Source organism: Panthera onca, chromosome B4, assembly GCF_046562875.1.
Source record: "Panthera onca isolate mPanOnc1 chromosome B4, mPanOnc1 haplotype 2, whole genome shotgun sequence".
NCBI classification, from domain to species: Eukaryota; Metazoa; Chordata; class Mammalia; order Carnivora; family Felidae; genus Panthera; species Panthera onca.
Genome location: NC_138345.1, coordinates 95,221,916 through 95,248,542, shown reverse-complemented (window position 1 = coordinate 95,248,542; position 26,627 = coordinate 95,221,916). Strand labels below are relative to the sequence as shown.

General features: G+C 37.6%; 1 protein-coding gene across 1 annotated transcript in view; it reads left to right on the top strand.

Moving 5' to 3' along the window:
• Window positions 1-11,191, top strand: part of TSPAN8 (tetraspanin 8) — a 31,792-nt gene extending 20,601 nt beyond the window's left edge. The window contains exons 6-8 of the mRNA XM_060656974.3: window positions 3,482-3,616; window positions 6,387-6,470; window positions 10,895-11,191. Coding sequence (XP_060512957.1) covers window positions 3,482-3,616; window positions 6,387-6,470; window positions 10,895-10,948 — 273 coding nt within the window. The 3' untranslated portion in view covers window positions 10,949-11,191. The remainder of the gene's footprint in view (window positions 1-3,481; window positions 3,617-6,386; window positions 6,471-10,894) is intronic.
• Window positions 11,192-26,627: the final 15,436 nt, after the last annotated feature.

Genomic DNA, 26,627 nt, shown 5'->3' with positions numbered 1-26,627 from the left:
ACCTGGCATCATTCCCTACCTTATCTTAGAAATTACTCCTTTTCTCTTTCTTTTAAATATGACACATGCTTTAAGGTGTGTCTAAAAAATTGCTTTGTGAAACTCCTAATCACACCTTCTTTGTTCGGAGTTCAAATCATATTAGCTACATGGAAGATTCATTTCACATATAGAAATTCTCAGAATCTTAGAGGAGAGCTGGACATTTAGGGCATTTGACCTGACATGACTTGACATGATTCATTTAACATGATCCATTGATTGGAGTATTTTATATTTATGTTCATCCAGTCTCTCATTAAATATTGAAGAATTGTTGGGGTGCCTGGGTGGCTCCGTCAGTTGAGCGTCCGGTCATGATCTCACAGTCTGTGAGTTCGAGCCCCACGTCAGGCTCTGTGCTGACAGCTCGGAGCCTGGAGCCTGCTTCTGATTCTGTGTCTCCCTCTCTCTCTGCCCCTCCCCTGCTCATGCTCTGTCTCTCTCACTCTCAAAAATGAATAAATGTTAAAAAAATTTTTTTTTAAAAATTGAAGAATTGAAAGTGCCCCGATTTTTGCCATCCCATCCCATTTATGTCCATGTCTGATGATTAGCATGTTTTTTCTTAATTTGAAACAAAATCTGCTTCCCTAGGATTTACATCATCTAGTTCTTCCTTCTGGAGTTTTAGAGGGAAAAGAAAATCTACTGATGCTTTAGCACATTGCAACTTCTTTGACAATGGCTGTTGTATGACTTGTAAAAAGCTTTGCTTTTCAAGTTGAAACATCCTTGGTTTCTTGAACTATTTATCAGATGACTTTTTATTCCAGAGCATTCCCCAGTTCCTGTTTGAATAGACTCCAGCTTGTAAAAATTCTGCTGAAAGCATCATTTCCAAGAGCTGAAACGTGATAGGAGTCAGTCCCTGCTTCACTTCCTCTGTGTTATGCTTTTCCCGGCTTCCCCATAGCTGCATTTCTTGATCCCCTCCCCTCTAGCATCCTACTCTAGAGCCCAGACCAATCCAAGTTTAAAGCAGGAATGATTTAAGCAACCCAATTCTTTCCCTGGGTGGGACTGAGCATCCTTGATCCTCCCAGGTGGTTGACCTAAGACAAAATGTACTGTAGGTATCCACTGGATCTCTGGATTGGGTCCTGAATCATCTTTGCTGCACATTGTTTCTGATATCCAAGATCTCAGTGCTAACCATGGGATTCTAAATGTTCTGTGTGTTGTAGCACGCTTCTGAATTACTTCTGTTGTACACTAATCCTATGCCTGAAGCTTCCTGTTTCACAGTACTATAGTTCTTTCTTAATGTCCATTTCGAGTCTTTCTTTCTTTCTTTCTTTCTTTCTTTCTTTCTTTCTTTCTTTCTCCTTCCTTCCTTCGCTTTCTTCCTTTCTTTCTTTCTTTCTTTCTTTCTTTCTTTCTTTCTTTCTTTCTTCCACCAGGGTTTTTCCCTTTTAGTAACAGATAGGATTAGGATAAAGAGTCCTACACCAAACTCTGGCTGGATGACCTGGGGCCCCACCACACATGGACAAAAATTGTAGACACTAAGTGGTTTTCTCTTTGAATTTCAGAGAATTCTCACATGAACTCTCTGCTAACATACTAATGGAATGTGCCCCTCTCGGATTCTTGGTGATGACTATTTGTCTAGAGGTTGTTGTATTATTCCGTGCACAGTGCCTTGTTCATTCAGCTTTTATAACACTTTCAACGAGTTTTGACCAACTTTTTCTTCAACTTTGCTCACAACTGATCTGGTGACCAGATATTATACCAAGTTTAGCCTTTCTACCTCCTACCTTGTCTTCTGTTTCTAGGCTTCCCTGAGGAATCCTGAGGTATATTGTATTCAAAATATGGACTGATTTGTGAGTGCATACAATGGGACTTTCTCTTTTTTGATCTAGGTCTCTATATAAATTAATATTATTCTAGATTATTTAATCAGAAAGCATACGCAATTAACCATGTCTATCGTGGACATGATAGGAAGACAAGAAAGGAGGCTATTTCAAGATTGCCCTCTTTGCTAATATGGATTGACCTTGGGACCAGCTGAAATCTTTAGCTTTTTGTCATATGGATGGCTGATGAGTCATATATTTGTGCAATTAAGTCTTTGAGCCAAAGTCCAAGGCTTTATATCTGCCTCTGTTGAACTTGTTGGTTTGAGTCCATTGTTTGAACTAACTTTGGAACTTGATTCCAGTCTTCAGTGTGTTAACCATCACTCTCAGCTCTATATCAACTACAGAGTTGAAAAGGTACTTTCCAAATATTTATCTAAATTATTGATACCAGTGTTGAACAGATCATGTTCATGTGAGAGCATCATGGAAACAACAACCACTGCAAAATAGAAACAACAGCAATAATACCTAACATATACTGAGTACTTCCTACAAGTCAGGCACTGGGTTAAGCACTTCAAATCGTCACATCAATTTTCCCATTTTTATCTTTACAACAAATCTACAACTTACATACTATTGGGAACAACTACTATTACCTGCATTTTTACAGATGAAAAAACTGTAGCACGGAGAGGTTAAGTAATGTGGGTCACCCAGTGAGGAAGTGAAGGTTTTCTCAATATCCTGGCATTACAATTCATCTGAGCCTAGAAAACAATGTACTCTTCGTTCTGTTTTCTTCAGCATTTTTTTTTTCTACCTTTCTTCATGAAGAGTTGAATAGGACACGAAGAATAGAACATGAAAAGGACATGCTCTTCATGAAGAGCAAATAGGACAAGATGAGGGACAGTTATTTTTCTCTTTCATCTAATAATATGATGTGCCATATACCCTGAGTCATTGGGCTTTTGGTTTCCTTGTTTTTCTTCCCAAAACACGACCACAAATTCTCTAAGTGTTTCAGTATATTCTGGGCCTTAAACTTCCTTGACATTATCCTAAGAGTTTCATCCTTCATTTGCACCCCTCCCCCATTTTGCAGATGTCCATGTTAAATTCAGACTTATGGGAAGCCTGCTAAGCCACTTTGTCCTTTGAGAAGCCTCTCACTCTTTTCCTCCTCTCCTCCAAAAATGATCAAAGATCAAAGATGGAAATATAATTTTTTAAAACCTCTCATCTCTTTTGGGCAAAAGTTCTTTAAAGAGACCTTGACTCTCTCATGGACTCTTTGGAAGCTTCTTTCCCAAAATCTAGGATACATAGATTTGATTCTGCCCCTCTCTTTTGTCATTTAAAACTAGGTGGGTTTTTCATCTTTTCTCCAACTTCCTGAGACTTATGCATCTGCAACCCTATTTTTCGTTCATTAATATTAAAGTCAAAACGGAAGATTCCTGTATTTTTGCTTCTACATTCAGAAAAGTTGGTGAGGTGATTTAGATGATATTTTAGTATAAGAAACATCTTAATAATAGTTTTAGAAGAATATGATTCAGTGTATTGACAACATTTTTATCTTCTTTAACAATAGCTTTTTATATCTATTTTTCATCCAACAGTTTAAATGCTGTGGTTTGGTCAATGGACCTGCTGACTGGGGAAATAATTTTCAACAGAATTCCAAGTCATGTGCATGTCCGGGTCCATCAGATTCTTCTTGTACATTGTATGATGGCATATATGTTTACAAACAGGTGAGGACAAATCAAATTTGACAGTAAGTGGTTCCATTAATTTTTTTTCACAATGAAAGTCTCTATAGAAAAATTAAATTGCAGCGATTACAATAGGAATCATGATATAAAAGTCCCAGGAATTTCCCAAATAAAAAATAAATCCTATTTAAAGATAAAAGCAGATATAAAAAAGTGAAATTAGTTCATTTTTTTCTGAGTCTGATATCATTTGAAGTCAACTTTAATAGATCAAAGAAACATCCCACTGCAAGGAGAATGAAAGTACAAGCTAACTGATGAAAGTTTATCATGTCCTTTCTTTGGTGACCTTAATCATTACTCTTCTCTTTTTTTTTTCTATTTTAACATAAATCCTGGAAATCTATATTTTCACTTTAGTTATCAAATAAAGACCTCTTTTTCTTATGAAATGTTCCTTTTCTCAAGTAATTGCGTAGACCTGGCCTTTCAGGGTTGGGCTCTGGATACTAAATGTTATCAAAAAATCTGCCTAATTTTTGCTCCAGTTGAGAAGTTGCCTCAGACATTGAAAGTATATTGAAAAAGTTGGGTTTATCTTTTATGTGTTGTAAATGTCACATTTGTGTCACTTGTAAACATCAATATATGGATGTCATATTTCTTATTATTGCTTAATTCATCAATTAATATTGACTCCCTCCGATTCTCCAGACCTTTTATTGGCCACTGGAAATCCATTCTTGACAGGCACAATGTCTGCACTCATGGAACTGATGTTCAAATAGTGAAAAGAGAGAGATAATTAGGCAACTTCAATCAAATGAATTATTGGTAATTCTTAGATAGGGGCAGGCACGAGGTATTATGGAACTCTGTCTAACTCAGTCTTCAGGGTTCAAGGTATCCTAGAGGATATGATATCTGTCTCTTACCAGAGGGCTTTACATAAATTGTTCCTTCTGCCTGGGAGGAATGCATACAAAAATGATAATTAATATTAATGTTTAATGTAGTCGCTGTTATTCTTCAGTGCCCACTATGTCTCAGACAGACCCTTGCTAAAATCGCACATACTTCTGGACCCTCTGGGAGATCATAATCTAGTTGGCAGAGGGATATGTTAAAGCTATTATAATCCAATGAATTAATTTCTGTAATACCTGAAGATTAGTTTGATTTTGCCATTGGCTTAGTAATGGCTACTAAGGTTAATTACATATTAGGAAATAGAAAGCATCTCAGGGGAAATTTCTCTCCTGCTATCACATCCCTTTTTACTAATCCAATCAAAATAAGGAGACTCTTTTCTAAAGGGAAATTGCTATTACCAATATTTAAAATAATTCATGTGGAGAAGTTATCTACCAGACTACAGAGCTACCATGTTTTTTTTAATTGTCCAAGTAGTATCACTAAACAGTTTTACTTTTACTTTTTATACTCCTAATTTAGTGCTGCAGTATCTGCAAGGAAGGGGGGAAATAAATATGGTGTAAATGAGTGCAGTTTCTACTTCGGATAATGAGGAACTTAGTAAATTCAGTGGCAGTTGTTATCTGTTTAAGATTCAACTCAAAGATGTGTTTCCTCAGGATAGATTTTGCAAAGCTCTAGCGTTATCGTAAAAAGTAATTGACATTCCCTTCAAATTCACACATAATTCAGCTGAAGATAGGCTGATAGCTGCACTCGTTTCCCAAAAGGAGGGCCATAAATTCATAAAATACTTCCATCTGTACTTGCAAACTTCTGTAGTTTGCAAGAAGTCTGGAAAAATAAGAAATCTGGAATGGCCATAATTCACATTTCTTTTTTTTTTTTTTTGTCCTCTCCCTTTTGCCAAGATAACCTGGTTATCTGGAAGGGAAAGAGGGCGAAAGCTCCTCAAATATAATAAATGTGACTCAGTAGATAAGATCATTAATCTCATAGTTAACCCTAAAAGACATAATAATTTACTCTAATGTTTACCACTTTGGATCAGATGTGAATGGAGAAACCAATTACATTCAAGAATGAGAGGGAAAAGAATGTTTTACTCATTTTTACGGAGAACTCTTATTTTATTAACCAGAGCAATGTTTTGTTAGCCCTTTGTGCATATATAACTATCATAGGGATAGTGATATATTTTCTGGCAATATGGATAATACCACTATTACATTATGTAGTATTTTTCCATTTTGAAAATTAGCCATATAATTTAAAATTGTTGGAATTTTTAGGTTTGGTCTGAAATGTTATAAGCTTGAAATTGCATGCTAGCTTGAGTAAATTCAATAAATGTGGCAGATAAGCAGCTTTCTAAATTCTCTTTTTTATCTAAAGTAAGGACAAAATAGTGGACATAATATTTTTTTTCCTTTTTAAGGTAAAAATAACCCTGATATATATTATTAAGGGATTTTTTAAAAAACCTTGTTCTAAAAATGAAAATGAAAGTTCCCAACTAGGAAACTCTTTGCTACAGATTACAAGGCTAAAAAGTACACAGTCAAAGTGATAATAACTCTAAAATGAAAAATTGGAAGTTAGGATAAAATTATTATTTATGCCTAAAGATCCCTAGATTTAGCAATGAGACAGTTGAAGCAAAAGTTTACTTCTTGGTGCTTTCTAATGTATGAACAAACCACAGTTAACAATCTTTTAAGGAGTGTGGAGGGGCAGAGTGATATAATCCAATTCCTCTTGGTTGAGTGTGTTCCTCAGTAGTAATGTAAAAAGTCAACCCAATGGGCAAATATCTTAAAGTGAGGTCCAAGTTTTGATTCAAGGTAACTTCTTATGTTTTGTTTTTTAACAGCCATGCATTTCTTTGATAAAAGACGTAGTTGCAAAACATATTCTCATAGTAATTGGAATTGCGTTTGGACTGGCAGTAATTGAGGTATAGTATTATCTTGCAATGTTGATTCTTCATTCATTCCCTTGTTTATTCATTAATTATTCCAACAAATATTTTTAGTGAGCCAAATGTAAACCAGGTTCTTGAGAAAAACATTGGGTAGCAACGCCCAAGGTCTAGCATCTTTTTCTAGCAGTCTTTGGTCTGGGGAGAGGATTACAATCTTACCAATCGAGCAGGGCTGAGACCATTATTTATGAATGATCTCTCTACGGGGAAACAAAAATTGAATTAATTTCCACCCAGTTCTTAGTCCTGGATAAGGACTAACAAGAGAAATCTAACAACTTTTAAAAACTAACGACAGTTGCCTTAAGGACTATGGACTCACTTGAAGAAGTTTTAAAGGAAATTTAAGGTTTATATATTTATTCTCAACAATGTGATTATTGATGTTGAAAAAAAATCCTGTGTAGGATTTTTATCTTGATGGACTTTCTTGGCATGACTTTTTAAAGAATCCAAGGATGCTTTCTATATGGCCTAAAATTCTTTGCTAAAAAGATGAAATAAAACCATTTCAGAGAAGCATTTTTTGAATAATTCCAGATTTTGGTTAATTTAGATATCAAATGAGTCAATTCACTCTTGATTCCCTATCAGGACATTGGCAAGAATTCTAATATGTGATGTGTTTTCCTGGTTACTGCCTCTGAGGGCTGGTTAGGTCAGATGAGTGACTTATGCTTCACTGTCATGGAACGTAGTACAATGTCCTCCTTGGGATTTCTGGTAACTTTCTACCTCTTACTTGTGCCACTTTACCAACAGAGAGGAATTTTGATTTTTTTTTTCATGTTTATTTACTTTTGAAAGAGAGAGAGAGAAAGAGAGAGAATGCGTGGGGAGGGTCAGAGAGAGAGGGAGACACAGAATCAGAAACACAGTCCAGACTCTGAGCTGTCAGCACAGAGCCCGACACGGGGCTTGAACCCACGCACCTTGAGATCATGACCTGAGCTGTCAGCACAGAGCCTGATGCTGGGCTTGAACCCAGGAGCCGTGAGATCATGACCTGAGCCAAAGTTGGAAGCTTAACTGACTGAGCCACTCAGCCACTCCTCCAACAGAGAGGAATTTTAGCTGGGAATGAAGCAATTTAGTGTTCTAAGTGGTCTTTTGGTTAGTGGTAGAGTTTCCCACCAACCATTAGGGAAAGGGTAGGTACTATAAGCAGTAAGTTGGGCTGTTGAGTATTGCTTCCTCGTAGTCCAAATGAATAGGTCTAAATATGACACATTCTCTGTTGGTAGATATGGCTGTCTTTCTTTTTGTCTGATATATGGTGGAAGTCAAATGGTGCCATATACTAGGTCTATTTTTCTTGATTCTGCCTTTTGTAAAATGTCCTTTGTTTCTCTGTTTTCCCTAATGGTTGTAGAGGTGAGTAAGGAATCACACACATATGCACTCATACATTTATAAGCATAAAACACACACAAATATGTGTTGGTGACTAGACTTCAAATGAATGTTTGAAAGATCAGGCTTTAAATGAGGTATTCAATGTAAGTGTCAATATTATTAAGTGTCAAATCCATGTTAGACTCGAATTCAGACAATTGACTATGACTGGCTACAACCCACTGATGCTTTTAAGAATCTTCTCAAAAGCAAAGCCAGAGAAAATAAGGACATAATCAACTGGGAAGATTGATGTCTCTCATATCTTAGCCAAAGACATTGCCAAGAATCTGAATACATCTAATGGAAAATGAGATTACAAGAGGAATAGCATTACAAGAGGAATAACATTTTATGAAATTGGTATATTCCATGTATTTGTTGCATATTTAGATATTTTACTGGTTGTTCTAAAGACATGTATAGGGAAAGACCTTAACAAAAAATTTCCATGGAGTAACTTATAGGTATGGAATTTATATAGTAATATCATAAATTATAACCATTTTATGAGTTAATGCCAGTTAAATTAAGTGTGATTTTTAGACTATATGTAGATATGGCAAATAGTTAGTTCAAAGAACTGCTTGACATTTTTGTTGTTCATTCCCTCAATCTAAAATCTGCCCTCCCTCCAGAATTTCAAGAGAAAAAAAATCCATTTTTATATTACCTCTCTCTTTATTCAAAAAGGAGCTTTGAAAATATCTAGTCTATAAAACTGTATCCAAAAAATGTACATTAGTCTGTCTTACAGGTGTTAATACTACTTGCCTAACAGGCCTATCTCCATTCTGTTTCCCAAATTCAAATTCAAGAAAACACAAAAATACATAGATAGAAAAATCACTCTAATAGCTTTTTTTAAAAACTGTATTATTACTATTTTATTGTTAAGGAATCCACTTGTGTGACTAGCATGAAGTCCAGACTGGGTTAACAGCAATGAGTCCTGGAGGTTACAAGCACTGTATTCTCTCTCTACCTGAGCTGAAAACCCAGACTCATGAGGCCTCAATCCCTGCCTCCCAATTCCCAGAAGACGCCAAAGCCAACTATATGGCAGGCTTCTTCAGAGGAGAGTACGACTTTGTCTTCCCAGAAGACAAACCCTCTTACTTTGCTTTATGAGGGAGATAGCAAGCCCAAACCACAGACAGGTTGGGACTTGCACAGGCCCCCACGTAATACCTCTTTTTAAGAAGGAAAAAGAAACAAATATCTTCCTGTAGAAATTACATTCAAACTATTTCCATAGAAAAATATCACATGAAAAAACTACCCACTGGCATTTAGACTTTTGGTGTTAATCTGTTTAGTCACAGGCTGTAGCAGACTGTGGCGGATGGTTATTTTCAAGGCTCTGTTAAGACCACATACCTGAGGAATTTTCCTCAGATAAGATGCTAGGGATCTATGCAGGATGCTTTATTTTGTTAGAAAATTTTATCTATACGCATCGGAATTCTCCTTGTTCAGAATTAAATGACCAGGTTATCATGTCTCTCCTTATTTGACTACAGCAAATTACAAGCATAAAACATAAGCAGTGCTTTCACTCTCATTTTAATTAGAAAAAAAAAAAAAAAAGAAGCGGTTGATAATGATAGTCACCACTTTGTAGGATACAAGTTAGCTTGGCAGGAGGTCCCAGGAACAGAGCAGTTAAAAGAGGGAAAGGAGAACTGTGTAACATTTTTTTAGACTGCTTCACAATGTGGGAATTCATGCACACTACCTGAGTCTCAGCATGCATTACCGTATGACGAATCCCTTTTAATTATTTCCATTTTTATGAGCAATGATAAATTATCTTTTCCAAAGCAAGAAAGTGTGACATTAAGTGTCTTGTCTGCCGATGAATGGTGGGCTTCCATTTCAAGGATGTGACAGTGAATGACAATAGAGATTTGTGTTATCCCAGTATTTTGACCACTTTCTTTACTCTGTCCTGGTACTTGTCTCCCAGACTTCAAGCTTGGGACAAAGGCAAAAAGACTGAATTTCAGTGCTTTTCCAGGTCATTCTAAAAGAATGACTTTTAGAACATTCTGGATGAAAATCATATTTTTTTTTTGCAGAGAATTGGTGTGTTTTTAAGAATCTTCTCAAAAGCAAAAAAAAAAAATCTTAAAATCTACTGGTTTGTTTTTAAGAAGGTATTGGCCATCAGTTCTCATTTGAGATTCGTTTCCAGGAAAGATTTAGTAAGCAGGATGCCTCAGTACAGTAGGAACATTGGAGATGACTAAGCATAAATGGCACCTCATGATCCTCCTGCTTCTGGTGGGGAGGAAACTTTCGACCTTTCCATCATTTCTACATCAAAGCCACAGCATGCAAAGCACTAACTGCAGGGCCAATTAGGGCAAGTTTTGGGGTCCCTCATTCCTTGGGAGAGCCATTTAATGAGATGGAAATTATGCCCCAGATTTTCAGCTGTACTTTTTCACTTCAAAGGAAATTCCTGAATTAAGCTATTCCCCACAGATTTAGAAGCTTTTTAAGAAAAAAAAAAGTTACTTTCTTCATTCCTCTTGGCGATGCCTAAAAATATGGCAAGAGAAATTCTAGACTCCTTGATTTTCTGCAGATGATCTAAACCAGATGATCATATAACCCTTTCATGGAAGCAGTAGGTGTATTTAGCCCCCAGAGGCCTGACTTCTCCAGAGCTCCAGGGTAGATGCCCCACAGGAGGGTGTGTGTTTTCCAGAAAGGTAGGGTGCTCTGGTGGTAGCCAGTTCTGCACCATCAAATTGGGCCAGTTAGAAGCAGATTGGCCATCTAAAAACCCTGACTGAAACACAACAATACTCAGAAAGCTTTCTCAATGCTCTTTTGTCCCACTGGAGGCTCCAATTTCCCAAGAAGGGAGATAACTTAGATAAATAAGATTAGAACTGTCAGTAGTCAGGATCTTTTCATGTGTAATGTTCTTTCTATTTATAACGTTGCCATCATTTTAAGTTCCATGTTAATCTTGTTATTTTATTTTCTAGATACTTGGTCTGGTATTTTCTATGGTCCTGTACTGCCAGATTGGGAACAAATGAATCTGTGGATGTGTCGAGGTATCACCCATCAACCCCCTTTAAAATTTTGCTTTGGTTTTGTAACTTTAAATATATGAGTGCTGTACATGTTAGGAGCAGCTGTCTTATTAAAACGTCTCATTTAGCTAGATCACAGATATATTCCAGACATACTGAACATATTTAAGATTTGAGCGACGCAAGGAAAATGATATGAATGTGATTTTTACTTAAAATAAAAGTAACACTGTTTGTGCTGGTGTATTTTCACGTCTGATCATTGTGTTCAGGTGGTACTGTGCTTGAAACCTTCTTCTGGAGCCACCCAGTGGAATAATCTTCATTGCTAAGTGACAGACAGGGCCATAGTTAAAGCAGTGAATGTGGGCTTTTCAGAAGCAACACTCTCTTTTGTGTGCCATATCAACCATTGGTGATAAGACGGAATTGAGTCTTGTGGCCCAGGTTGAAAAATTGTGGCCCAGCTAAAAAAGCCAACATCTCTTTTCCATTTGTGCTCGTGTTTACTAATGGTATCTCTCTTTTTTCTCCTATCTATTGGGACGGGGTGGGGAAGGTGAGGCAAGAAGCTCCGAGTGCTGCCTTTTGGTCTTTGAATCTCTGGTCCCTCTTTGGACCTTCCTCTGGGACGTAGATATAACTGCTTTCGTCTTTCTAGTTCTCAGACATTTTTACATTTTACTTTTTACTGGGGTATAATATACATGTAATAAAGAACCACTCTTAAGACTCTACCTGTGTAAGCACTATCCAGACCAAGATACAGAACATTTTCAGCACACCAGATTGTCCCTTCATGCACCCCCCAGTGGTGTGCTAGCCTGGCTCACACCAGCTTGCCAGGCAGACTGTAGACGTAATCTGTGCTCAGTGATATCACACTGGTAACTTGAAATCCACCATGGTGGGAGTATTGTATAAATACATGGGACCTGGCAAATGCTGTGAAATCAGGATTTTTTTTTCTTTCGAGAGCTGGCTGCTAAACATTTACCAGTATACCAGTGCTCTCAGCAAGTACTTCCCCAAAGGTAACCACTCTTCCGATTTCTACGACTATAGCTTCATTTTGCCCATTCTTGAACTTTCTATAAATGTAACAGTAAAGTATGTACTCTGGCTTCTTTTGCTCAACGTTTTGTTTGTGAGATTCCTCTCTAATTGTTGCACGCAACTCTAGTTTACACTCATTGCTATGTAATATTCCATTGTATATGAATATATCACAATGTATTTACCCATCCTGCTGATGGGCATTGGGTTTGCTTCCAGTATGGTGCCAGTATAAATAAAGCTGCTATAAACATTCTTTTAGATCTTTTGGCACTTACAAGTACTGATTTCTGGATAGATATGTGGCAGTGGAATTGCTTTGTATTCATATATTTAGATTTAAAGGATTCTGCCCAAGAAATTATCTTTTTAATTTTTAAAGTTTATTTATTTATTTTTGAGATAGAGATAGAGATAGTGAGCTGGGGAGGGGCAGAGAGAGAGGGAGAGAGAAAATCCCAAGCAGGCTCCACACTTTCAACATAGAGCCTGACGTGGGACTCAAACTCACAAACCATGAGATCATGACCTGAGCCAAAACCCAGAGTCGGACACTTAACTGGCTGAGCCACCCAGGTGCCCCTATCCAAGAAATTTTCTAAAGTGGTTCTGCTAATCTATCCTCATACTAGAAAAGTAGGGGAGACTTAATCTCTTCTGAGGAGGAGGAAGGGAAAGAAAGTCAGTAATTATCAAATAGATCAGAGTGGGGAAGGAGTGGGAAACTTGGTGGAGCGGGGGTTAGACAGCCTGTTTCTGTGCTCCCCTATTGCTGATAAAGATAATTAACAATCCTTTTCTGCTCACTTGTCATCATCTGGGAACTATACCAGAGAAACTATATTTTTTATTATCTTGTTTCTTCTCACCACACCTTTATGAGCTAGATCCTATTATTCTCATTTTTGCAAGTGGGAAAATAGAAGCTTATCGAAGTTAGGTAACTTGTCTAGAGTAAAAGCATTAGTAATTGACAGAACTGGGTCCAAACCTTGACAATCGTCTTCCAAACTTTCCAAACAGTTGCCTCCCAAATGGATCATGCTGCATTTGGCTTTCCCATATATCTATTAATATACTTGCCACATTTTATTTTAATCATTGTTCATGTATTTGTCTCTGTTGGTATAGTGCAACTTTTTGAGGGCATTCGTTGTTTTTATTTGTCTTTATGTCTCCTGTACATATCACAGTGCTTGACACATAATAGGTGCTCAATAAATTGTAGCTAAAAAAGAATATTTAGATTATTCAGAGCATATATATATATATATATACACCTAAAAATAATCTAAGCACTTTGCACAGAGTAGCTCTTTTAATCGAGAACAACCTTCTTCCATTAGTACTATTATTAGGTCCATTTTACAGATAAGAAAACAAGATGAATGAGATGAACTTTTCTTAGGTCATGCAGCCAGCAAGGGGTGGAGTTGTAATTCCATCTCTGTGTCTCAAAACGTGTGCTCCTTATGTCATGTCATTTTGCTCTACATTACAGTATGGTTGGGAGACTAGATAAGGAAATGAATATGGAAGTGCATTTTATGTAGTGTCAGGCACATACTAGGATATTTTATGGTATCAATGATATAAAGAACCGTGTCAGTCACGGTAAACAGGAAAGCAAACATTCTGTTAGTTATTTCAAACAGTGGAAATACAATGCAGGGAATCGCTGTATTAGTCAGCTAGGGCTGATATAACAAAATACAACAGACTCAGTGGCTGAAACAACAAACATTAATTTTCTCACGGTTCTGGAGGCTGGAAGTCCAAGATCAGAGTGCCAGTAAGATGAAGTTTTTGGTGAGAACTCTCTTCCTAGGTTTCAGACAGCCTTCTTCTTGCTGTGTCCTCAAGAGCTGGGGAGAGGGAGAGAGAGGGAGAGAGACCGATACAGAGAAAGGGAGCAAGAGAGCACTAGCTCTCTGTTGTCTTCTCTCACAAGGACACTAATGCTATCAAATCAGACCTCCACCCTTATGACTTAATTTGATCTTAATTACTTCTTTACTCCAAATATAACAACACTGAGGGTTAGAGCCCAAACATATGAATTTGAGGGTCCATACCTACTGTTTACACAAGCGAAGGAAGAAATGGGATGGCAAGATAAACCAGAGATTAGCAACAGTGGGAAGTTATACCACCCTTAGAACCGGAGGGACAGAGATGGTGTCCCCAGGATCCAGGGTCACCAGGTGGAAGATGGAACCGTGGCAGGGACCACAGAGGAAGGACTGGCTAGCAGGAGTAGGAGCTATGGAGGTGACTCAAAAACTGTTGTCACAACAGAGAAAGTGAGAAGGGGCCGGCCTTCTTCCCTCTGGCCCACTCCAACCTTTTGCCAGTACCTCCCATTGGCTGAAATAATCTAGAAGCCTGAGAACAAGGGAGCCTGGGAAATGTAGTTTCGTCTCATACAAAGCAAAGCTGAGAATGGCAAGGACTGGACTGAGCAGACCGAGAAGACTGTTGTTATAGCAACTGGACATTCAGCGAGCAAGCACAAGGGCCTGAACTTTATGATTAAACGTAGTATGAAATTTTAGAATCAGCTTGCCAACTTACGCATGCGCGCGGGCGCTCGCGCGCGCGCGCGCGCGCGCACACACACACACGAGTCCTACTAGAATTTTTATTGATTGTGAAAAGTATAATTGACATTTAAAATTTTCATGAGAAATTATACAGTTTCCTGGATCCTTTCTGTTTTGGTCAAAATTTAAGGATTTTAAGGATAGAGAGGACTTTAGAATAGCTGCTGTTAACTGGGGGCCATTTGTCCTTCGGGGACTAATTGGCAATGTCTAGAGACGGTCTGTGTTGTCACAACTGGGGTAGAAGGAGAATGTTACTGGCACCTAGTGGGCAGAGGCCAAGGATGCTGCTAAATATCCTATCATGAACAGGAATGTGCCCCTACAACTAAGAATTATCAGTCCAAACTGCCCATATCAGTCACTGTTGTAATTGATTGAGAAACTCTGCTTTAGAGAGTTGCATCTGAATAATAAAATAGCTTCTTTCCAGGGGACAGTAAGGTATGTTACCATGGAAAGTGAAATGGACTGGGTCAGGAGTCATCCTAGACCAGGCTCTGATAGGCTGCTGGCTTTATGATTTTTGCAAATCACTTAACTTGAAGTTTCCTCAATTACAATTAAGAAATTTTATCTAGAAGAAGATAGTTATCTGCTTGTGATAGCTCATCAAGATTTTAATTTTGGCCTTTGGTACTGAAGGTGATTATGAGGAAAGCTTTCATTCTCTTCAAGTATATTAAGATTCATTTTAAGAATTAGTCATACTTGGGGCACCTGGGTGGCTCAGTCAGTTAAGCATCCAACTTTGGCTCAGGTCATGATCTTGTGGTTTGTGAGTCTGAGCCCCGTGTCGGGCTCTGTGCTGACAGCTCAGAGCCTGGAGTCTGCTTCAGATTCTGTGTCTCCCTCTCCCTCTGCCCTCCCTCCTTCTCTCTCTCTCTCTCTCTCAAAAATAAATAAACATTACAAAAAACTAAAAAACAATATTTGAAAACCAGAATAAGCTCATACTTTACCTTCATGGCTCCCAGATCTAACCACAATATTCAAAGACATATTAAATTACTTAACAGCTATAAAATAATAAAATAAAAGGTAAATGTCATCAAATTGATCATTGATAATGTAGATGGAAATGCTTCTTCCAATGAAGAGAAATGTAGGAATTATATTCATTATGCTTAAGACTGTACTGTTGCACTAATTTAGATATACACAATTATACAAGATTTTGACAAATGCTTCTCAAATCTGTCCATTTCTCTGCTTCCCTGTTTCTACAATTCTGTGTGATCTTTTTCAATCCCTCTGGATATAGACACAAGTAATAGTCTACTCAACATCCTTTGTTTCTTTGTCTACGTTACTGGTATATCCTGATCTTGTCGGAGTACAATGAACCCAACTAAAATATGTTGTCTCCCATCACCTACTGTAGTGAAACTCCTTTTTTAAAATGTTTATTTATTTTTGAGAGAGAGAGAGAGAGAGATCGAGAGAGAGAGAGGGAGAGAATGCACAAATGGGTAAGGGGCAGAGACAGGGGACAGAGGATCCAAAGCAGGCTCTGCACTGACAGCAGAAAGACCAATGTGAGGCTCAAACTCACAAACCATGAGACCATGACCTAAGCTGAAGTCGACGCTTAACCAACTGAGCCACCCAGGTTGCCCCAAAACTCCTCTTGAACATACTTAACAAACACACAAACAAAGGACACACATAATTAGTGAGTGTTTCTCATTTTCCACAGTAGTAGGCTGATCCAATTTTTAATTAATCTCACAATATTGTAAGGACATCTTTTAAACGACTGGATTTACTGGATCCAACTTAGAGCATTAGAGTTTTATCATATCGATATAAGAGACACTGTCTGATGTTCGTAATCTAAACTGACCAAGAGTCACATAATTTGAACTGTGCACAGTTGAAAAGTGCAACTTCTTCTGTACCCCAGGCAGAATGGCTGTCTTGGGTGATAATGAAAGCCTTTTTCAAACACTTTCCCCTTAGAGCTACCTCAGTACTAGACAAACACAGTTAGCTGGCAAAGTAGGATATTGTTCCAAATCATCTCAGAGTCTGTTTCTGGATTCTTCATTTTGTTCTGTCCTTAGATTGATACCATACTGTTGAATGTTATAAGACTTGATATAAAATAGAATAAGCTCTCTCACTTTGTTGTTCTTCATAAGTTTTGTGGTTATTCTTTGCCCTTGCTTTTCTGTAGAAATTTAAAAATCAGCTTGCCAGTTTACACACACACACACACACACACAGACACACGCACACAGAGTCCTACTAGAATTTTTATTGAAATTGTTTTGAATTTATAGCTTAGAATGGGGAAAATTGACAGCTTTACAATATTAAGCCTTTCATCCTTGGTATAGCTATCCATTTATTTAGATTCTCCTTAATATCTCCTAATAATGTTTTAGAATTTCTCTTGAAATCATATGTAAGTTTAGCAAAGTTGTTGGATTTAAGGTCAACACACATGAAATTGTATTTCTACATACCAATGACAAAAATTACATATTACAAAAATTTTTTAAAAGGTATCATTTATGAAAGAATCATGAAATGTCAAATACCTAGGAATGAATCTAATAAATAATTGCAAGACTTTTAACAGAAAATTTATAAAGCATTATTCAAATAAATTATATAGAAATACAATTTTTGTGTGTTGATCTTGAATCCAGTAACCATGCTAAACTTACTAATTAATTTTAATAATTTACCCGTAGATTATTTTAAGGATTTTCAATATATATCACTGTGTCAATGGCTCATCACACAGCTTTATTTCTTCCAATACTTACACATTTTTATTCTTTTTTTTTTTCACTCTATCTCATTGACTAAAACTTCCAGTGGAATGTTAAACAGAAGTCGTATCTTCCATGGGCGTGCAATGTAGATACACAGGCTTTTTTTTTACACGTTCTGAAATTAGGGTTTACTTCTGCTAGCTTTGTAAGTAACCAAAATTATGCTAAAATTCAGCATAGCGCTGGGGACTTATGTAAAGAAAAAACATTTTAAGTGACATTCTCGATTAGATGGTTCATTAGTCTGAAAGAACAAAGAGATTTGGAGGAAGAGCTTGGACCCAGGAAAATAGTAACTAACGGCATTGGAGTGGTGACAGGGGCCAGCTCCCCAGACATATATCTTTCCCCAAGAAAGATGGTAACTGGCATTGGACTACAGAGAAACGGTGCTAAACACATTTATTTTTATATTAGCAACATCCACATTTGTCATTAGTGAGCATTCAGCCACGTGGAAAACAGTTTGAGTATGAACATGAACTTTGCATATATTGCAAAAAAATACAAAAATCTGGACTTAAATCCCAGCTCCATCACTGTAGAACCACAGGCAAACCATCCCTTTGAAGCTCAGTTTCTCACCTGTAGATTGGGGAAAATGGTTCATACTTATTAGGACCATTATGAAAATGAAATGAGATAATATATGTATGCTATTGGTTATATCAAAAACGTACAGTAAATGTTAGTTTTCTGCCCCTTGTTGGCTTGAATTCTTCTTTGTCCGTAGTGTTGTATATTATTTTCTACATATTAGACTATATTCTTGTATCTTTGTCTTTCTCTCTTCCCTGCCTCACCACCACCCCTAAATGCCCACACTGTTCAGGCACATAAGACCCTCGGGGAGGAAGTGAAAAAATGGAAAGCAGACATAGTCTGCTGTGCTTCTAGCTTTTGCATTCAAAAGCTTAAAATTTGAAGGCAGATGTCTTAAATTCATGAGTTCTGGGCCTATTTGCCTTCAGATGTGTTTTGTATTGCTTCACAGAGTTTAAAATATTTTTAATAGCCCCTAGCAGTTAATAATTGGGACACGTAACATAAAAGTCTGGAAGATCTGACACAGCTGGATCTGCAATTTCACAAGGAGGAATTAGCCAGAACACTACAATGCCTGCTCTTTGAGATGGGCTGCTTGAGCTCCAGTCTGGCATCGCCACAGTGTGCCTGTTTCATTCATCTAAGTAACCTGTCAGTTGTTGTAAGCAGTCCCCACCTGGGGACATTTTATGTATTTGGAGTGTAGACAAATATTTGGGAGAAGCAAGTGGGTGAGATTGTGGCGTTGTTGACCCCTCACCATCTTAGAACAGATATCTCCCAGATCCAAACTGTGGGCAAGAGAGAATGAGAAGAGAAATGTGTGAGTGTGACCGTGTCTGTGTGTGACTGTGTGTGTATATGTGTTTGTGTATGTGTGAACCCAAGTAAGACTTGGCTAAGCACCTCGGGAGGCAGCAAGCCCTCACAGAAGGAAGGACATCATAGTATATATAGAGTAGGCATGTAAATGTTCCAGTCTCCTGCCCAATTTTGGTACCAAACCAATGGAATAAAGTCTTGTCCTCTACTTCAAGTATGGATTTGTCCCTGAAGTGGCCATGAGAACTGAAATGAGGTCTTTTTCATGGGGCTCTGTGTGCAATTCTGGGGTCTGGTGAGCGATAATCAAGCTGGCTCCTCCTATACCCCCATAATATCTTGGCATTGAAACTTCCAGAAATGTGCTTAGATTGAGTTTCTACCTCTATACACTATATGCCCTTCACTCCTCCCCACAGTGGACACTAACATAAGTTTGGTTACATTTCTTTATATTCATTTCAATGAATTGAGAGTATGGACTTCTATTCTTCTTGACCTCTTTGCCTCCAGGTCACCACAACTTTCTTGAAATCTTGTCTTGTAGCTTCCACAGTCCTACTGCCTGTTTATTCTTCTGCTTCCAACACTGTCATCATCCCTCCAACCCACAGTCAGATACTCGGTGCATTGGCTGCTCTTTCTGTATCTGTTCTATATTCTATTACTTATTGTCTTTCTCCTGGCACCCCTTTCACTTAAGAGTTTCTCAGGCTTCAAAAGAGGTTAGAGTGGGAGAGAGCCAAAGCATAAGAGACTGTTAAAAAACTGAGAACAAACTGAGGGTTGAGGGGGGTGGGAGGGAGGGCAGGGTGGGTGATGGGTATTGAGGAGGGCACCTTTTGGGATGAGCACTGGGTGTTGTATGGAAACCAATTTAACAGTAAATTTCATATATTAAATAAATAAATAAATAAATAAATAAATAAACGTTAAAAAAAAAAAAAAGAGTTTCTCAGGCTTCTAGTCTTAGTCTTCTTGTCCTTCCCCTTTCTCTTCCTTGCTGATCGTAACTATTTCCAAATTTCCAGCAGACCCCCAGGACTTCTAGATCCATAGCCCTCATGAGGACTGCTCTCCTGAGCCCTGAGTTGAATTTTTTAGCTGCCAAATACAGATGGTTTAGACAAATCTGCTTCTCCTTCTGCCTTTTTGATTTTGGCTATCAGCATTAACCAATACTTGGTCATCCGAGCCAGATGTCTCAGAGTCATCTTCAACACCTCCTGTTTGTTATATCTAATTGGTCACTCCATCTTGACACCTCTACTGTATCTTCTCTCTTCCTCATCCCTAGTCCCAGCCCAGGCATGAGACATCTGCATTTCTCTTCAGTATCATTGTAATAATCTTTTGATGTCTTTTTCTACCTTTGTTTTCTCTTCAAACCTATTCCCCATGGTGCCACAAGAATGATATTTCTAAAATGCAGATGTTACCATGTTACATTACTCTCTCCCAGGTTTAGAATTGACTACAAAACTCTTTTTAAGAACTAATTCCACTTTTCCCTGCTCGTCTCCAGACACTCTTCCATAAGCACCTCACAAACCTTCAACTTTCTGTTTTTCTGTTATCCCTTTATATCTTTGCCATGCTGCTCCTTATGTCCGGAATGGCCTTGTTACTTATGTAGTTGGATTCCTTCAAAGTCTGGCTCAAATGTGACCTCCTGAATAAAGTTTTTATGAGTCCATGGGGACCTAATGAATTTTTCCATTCATATGCAGTTTTCCATAGCACATTATATTTAAATATCACTTATTCTAATGTATTATGGCTAGTTTTCTGTTGTCTCCATTTTATTACATGCTTCTGGAGTATTCCTGAGCTCTCTTTTTTTTAATTAAAAGAAGTTTTTTGTTTTTTTTTTTTTTAATTTAGAGAGAGAGAAAGAGAGAGAGAGGATGATAAGGGGAGAGGGGCAGAGGGACAGAGAGATCTTACGCAGGCTCCATGCTCAGTGCAATTCCTGACACGGGGCTTGATCCTACAACCCTGAGATCATGACCTGAGCCAAAATCAAGTGTCAGATGCTCAACCAACTGAGCCACCCAGGAACCCTATTCCTGAGATCTTGAATTGAATTTGTTCCCCAGACCCTAGTATGGTACCTAGAATATATTAGAGGCTCATAAGTATACATTGTCATTAGTATCACCTGGTCCATTTGAAGAAAGCTATTCATCCTTATTTTATACAGCTCTTCCATTGAATATCAATATTTTTATTAAAAATATAATAGCAATAGCTACTATATATAGTACTATTATATATCAGGTGTTGCTCTAAGGAATTTATATATGTTAACTCATTCAATTCTCAAGATGATTCTATTATTAGAATTATTATCTTTATTTAACAAATAAGGAAACTGAGCCACAGGGACATTAGATAAGTTGCCAAAAATTAATAGAGCCAGGCTTCAAACCCAGCCACCCTGGCTCCACAGCTTCCATTCTTGAACCACAACACTATAGTGTTTCTCTTGGAGAAAAAGCTAATTTGTTTAAGAAACAGAGTTTTAGGTTTTTTTCCAGAGTAGCTAAATTACTGAGCGTAATAATTGAATATCAGAGTATATTGCCATATTGCCATAAATTCAAATGGATCGGTCTCACCCTTATATTTTGTGCACACCTCCATCACAACCTTTATTACACTATATTTCAAGGCTTTGTTTCCATGTCTGCCTCTTTAATCTGATTATGAACAATTTCAGGCAAAAAATGTGCCTTTTTAACTTTATGTCCTCACCACACATAGCATAGTAGCTCACAGATACTTGTTCAACCAATGTTTATTGAACGAAAGAATAAGAAGCAGTGCTTGCGTTTTTAAAGGCATTAAAATGGCCATACCATAAATGAAAGTTGACAAGTCCTATGAATTATAACCAATTAACTTGACTGCAGAAATATCTGCAGATTAGAATATCCTGTCCTTTTTAATGAGAGGGGTTTGTTGATTTTCTCCATCTATGAGTGGTGATTAAGAGCTATAGAATCTGTAATCAGATTTGTCTGGGTTTCTTTACAGGGCTGCTGTGAAATTAAATGGGACAATACATGCAAAATATTTTGGACATATGGTACAGTTAGTACTCAGTAGGTATTAGCAGCTATAATATCATCATTGTTATCAGAATAAATAGACAGCGTTAGCATTTACAAATTTACTTATCAAGTTTTGATTTTGATTATGAAGCTTCTTCGCACTTCAAAGAAAGTTTAAGACCATCAGAGACTTCATCTTCAAAGATTTGAATTTTTAAAATGGATTTTGACACCAGCTATATTCCACAGAATAATAAATCTTCTCAGAATCTCCTTCCAAGACTGCTATCCAGCAATCATGTTGAGCAGTGAAACCAAAAAGACAGGGAAGGGCTCATGGGCCAGGAACTGAGCTGCATGGAATGACAGACAGCAAATGAAAAGGGATGTAATCTGGGAATCACCTTGATGTTCAACAGCATGCATCAAGCCGAGTGACGAGACAGCTCTTTTGGCATTGCTGGCAAGGTGAGACCCAAATAAGTCATGTCTATTTAATACAATCTGAGCATCAATTGTGGCAAAGCCAAGAGCAATAACTAACCAAGGCGAACATGACATTGCACCTGGATTGTTCTATCTCCAAGAGTAATTTGTGACACTATTTCAAGTGATTCCAATAGAACATGTTGTTCTCTGCAGAAATTATGATTTGGGAAAACAGGTTATGGTTCATGGCAAATTTTGAGATGGAAATAGGCAGGAATGTCATAAGCAAGCAAGAAATCATTAATACGTTCATAACTGGAAGCCATAATAACTGGCAATTGGACTTCTTTTTTTTTAATAACCCCAAAAATGCTTAATATAGAAACAGGCAAGTCAAGAAAACTAAGCCCAATAAGTACTCAGAAACAAAATGAGAATCAAATGTGTATAATGAGCACTAGGATGTGGTGAGTATGTGTTGACTTGGGAAAAGCAGTCTCATGGGTCTGAAAGTTGGAGCCATGGGTTGTAAGTCAGGCTGTGGGCCTGGCTCTGTGTGATGCTGGCTAAACTCCCAATACCTTTTTTATCCTCATTAATTACCCCTCAGTGGTTTAAAATGCTGGACTTTGGAAAGCACTTTCCAAAGATCTAAAGATCTAAAAATCCTTAGATAGAAAGAGCAAGTTTCTGATGGAAGAACCAACTTTCTTTCCTGGGAAGCATCCAGCCATAAAAAGCCTAAAAATATCTTGGACAGCATATATTTGAGCAGAAATTCTATTTTCCCTACTACTCAGATTATTCTCATATGTAGTTATCCTATATCTTTACGGTTAAATGGTAGTAATGTGTGTCTGGTGAAAGAACTGAGAAATTTCAATTATTCACTTCAGGGGAGCAGGAAAAAAAGGAATGGTATTGGGATTGTGAGGCCTTTAAGCCTCCAAAGAAAAATGGCTATTTCATATAAGATTTTCTGAGATTGCTGGATTAAATTGCAACGTTGGACTATCTGTTGTGAAACAAAATGTTGATAACATAATTACAATTCTTTAAGTAACAGGGTGCCTGGGTGGCTCAGTTGGTTAAGCGTCCAACTCTTGATTTTGGCTCAGGTCATGATCTCACAGTTCATGAGATCGAGCCCTGTGTTGGGCTCTGCACTGACACAGCCAATTCTGCTTGAGATTCTCTCTCTCTCCCTCTCTCTCTCTGCTCCTACCCCATTCATGGCTGATTCCTTATCTCTTAAAATTAAAAAAATAAACATTTAAAAAATAATTAAAGAAATAAAATTCCTTACGTAACTTATCCTAGGAAAATGAAAGGCCATACCATGTACATGAAGAAATTGGCCATATCATGTACAAGATTTACTCAGTAGATCCCAGCTATTTGTCAGCCTTAAGATTAGACACCCCAATTCAGAATCTCAATACCAATGCCTGGGTCCCATTTACAGAGAATTTTATTTATTTATTTATTTATTTATTTATTTATTTATTTATTTTAAAGATCTTTGAATTAATTGGTTATTATAATGTGCGGCTGCAGCTGAGAACCACACCCTTAGAGGAGTCCAGCGAGAATTGGTTCTTGCTCCCCAGTGGCTTTTTCTCTTGTGCTATTGAATTCCACAAATTCTCTCAGGCATGTTCCCTCAGAGTACCTGCACACCACCTACAACAGGATCACCTTGTTGTAATTAAATATTTTTATCAAGTAATTAAATATTTTCCACTCTTGAGCCTATGTACCAACCTTATAAATTCAACATTGGGCATTCCATGGGTTCCATCTTGGCCCTAACTTCAGAGTGGAATTTGAGGCAGTTGATCCGTGCTGCGTTTCTAGAGACTGGCTCTAACAATATACAGCCATTATCTCCCCAGGGTTCTGAAGCATATATTAAACTCAGCAGTCTTGTGTTGAAAGCAGCCAACATTGTTCCTTTTTCCATTGTCTAGAATGGAATGGTTGTCTTTTCTTTAGACTTGAACCTTTGCTTCAGGTGTGCCTGTGGAGTAAGATGCGGTGACCTGAATTCTAAAGCTTCCACCATCTGGCTTAGGATGGTCTAAAGGCACAAACATACCTTTCCTGAAATTTGAACTGGACCTCTGCACCCCATCCCAGGTCTTACCACCCTGATGCCTCTGCTGACGCCTGTGTGGTCCAAAGATTTGTGTGAAGCTGCCCATGTGTACAATCCTGGTGTACAAAACAGCTAATTGCCTGTGGACACAATGGCCAGAAGGAGCAATCACCTGCCAAGGTCAGGCTGAAGCAGTTACACAGTAAAAACCCTCTTGGCATACCAGACTCTATATGAGACTTTATGGAACCATCAAGGGGACATCCTTCCCCACACATTCAAGTCCATGGCCCACGAATCTAAGCCCTGTGAGAATCCTCTTGATGTGTTATTTTGGTCTACTGTTCTATTCCTAATTTTATTTTTCAGTGTTCAAAGCACATACACCAACAGTTGGATTTGAGATAACACTCCCCAAATTATAAAATCCTGCCATAGAGTGAGCTACCCAAGAGATATTCCAGTTTCCAAAGGGGAAAAAGGAGGAATTAAGCCAAGCAGGCCCAGGTTATAGCAGGCCCTAATTTACCATCAGATGAATCATTCTACCTTTCCCGGGGAAGAGAAGCCTGTGGGATAGCAAAATCTGGGGAAGATATTTTTTAAAAGTATAATTATACTAGCTTATAAACTGATAGAAAGTTGAATGCAATATGGTTATAAATGAGATATTTATTGGATAGCAGATTTTCTGCTTCAAATCACACCTAAGTAAGATTCTTCTCTGAGTCTTATTTTTAAAGAATTATTTGACATTAATTATAGACTCTGAGTAAAATTGAGCAAGGTAACTAATTATGGATATCTTTTATCAACATGGGTTTGGCTTTGATTTTCTATCTTTTTTGTTTTGTTTCAAATTATAAAATTTGAAACATTTAAAACATACAGACAAAAAAAGAACAAAACAGCTTCCCATGACTAAAATGCATTATTTGATCCAGGTCTGTCTCATACAAAAAAGATGTAAATCTTCTGGACACAGCTTAAGTCTTATTTTCCTCTGCCTCGTACAATGTTTCTCTTCCTTCCTCCCCACAAAGAAAATGTTCTCCCAGAGGTTAATGTTTAAAATTCTCATGTATTTTTTTTTATGCTTTAAATAACCTTGTGATTTGAGTTTTAAAATATTAGATGAATGGTCTCCTGCCCACATCTTTTGGCAATTGACTTAAAAAAAAATTGAACATTGTGATACTGAGAGTTGTTCAAAGGGAGTGAATTCATTCTAGAAGATGTAGCATTCTGTGACCCCAGTTTATTCACATACCGAGAAACAGCTCATTCATTCCTGCTGCTTTTGAATTACCAGCGGGCTGTAGTCAGCGTCCATGAGCATATTCATTTCTCCTTGCACATCTATACTACAGTTGCTCTAGGGACCATGCCCACTGTGGGGACACATGGGGACACACATCTCCAAACCAACAAACTGCTTTCCCAGATAATCGTCTCATTACTTGTCACACCAACCAACACTGATTGTGTGTTTTTACTGTTGGATGACTATTTCCCTTGGAATTTTATTATTTCATTTGTTTGAGTTTTTTGAGGCCTCAAATGCAGTTGAATCTCTCCAAGATGGTTTGTGTTTGCTTGTACTAGTTGTCTGGGGATACGACCAATCTGAGTGAACTGACGTTTTTCAGACCATCTTGGTTCTGCAATTCGGACCATACATGATTGTGAGTGATGACTTTGTTACAAATCCTCAGGGGAGATTTTTGGTTTGTACTTTCACTCAATGGAAAGCTTCCCATAAGTGTAAACTTACTGTATAGTAGGTTTATTTCCTCTTCATTTTGACAGAGGATAAAAAGGTTTTTGGGTAACCAGTTTTATGCTTTGTTAGGTATTCATTTTAGCTAAACCCAAGGCTTATCCTCTGTCCTTGCCCCATGCAGCCATCAAAATAAAAGCTCAGTCTTTAGGACTTGGGGCCAGATTCCCTAGGATGGAAACCTGCTGTGGTACACATTTCATCACAGAATTCTAGCATTCCATCAGTTTTGACCTCTGTGTGCTTGCTTTTTGTTTTGTTTTGTTTTGTTTGTTGCCGGCTTAGCAAAGCATTCAAAAAGATTTTTAATATTTACATATTTGCTTAGAAGTTTAACAATTTAATTCAAAATGTCTACTCTGTAATGTGCCAGAAACAGAAATCACAGTTAGGTTTTAATCTACCTGTAATTTATTTTTTGTGTGTAGAAAGTAGAGATAACACATTTTTTTTAACCTCCCAAATGAATAGCCAGTTATACCAGCACCATTCAATAATTAAACTGT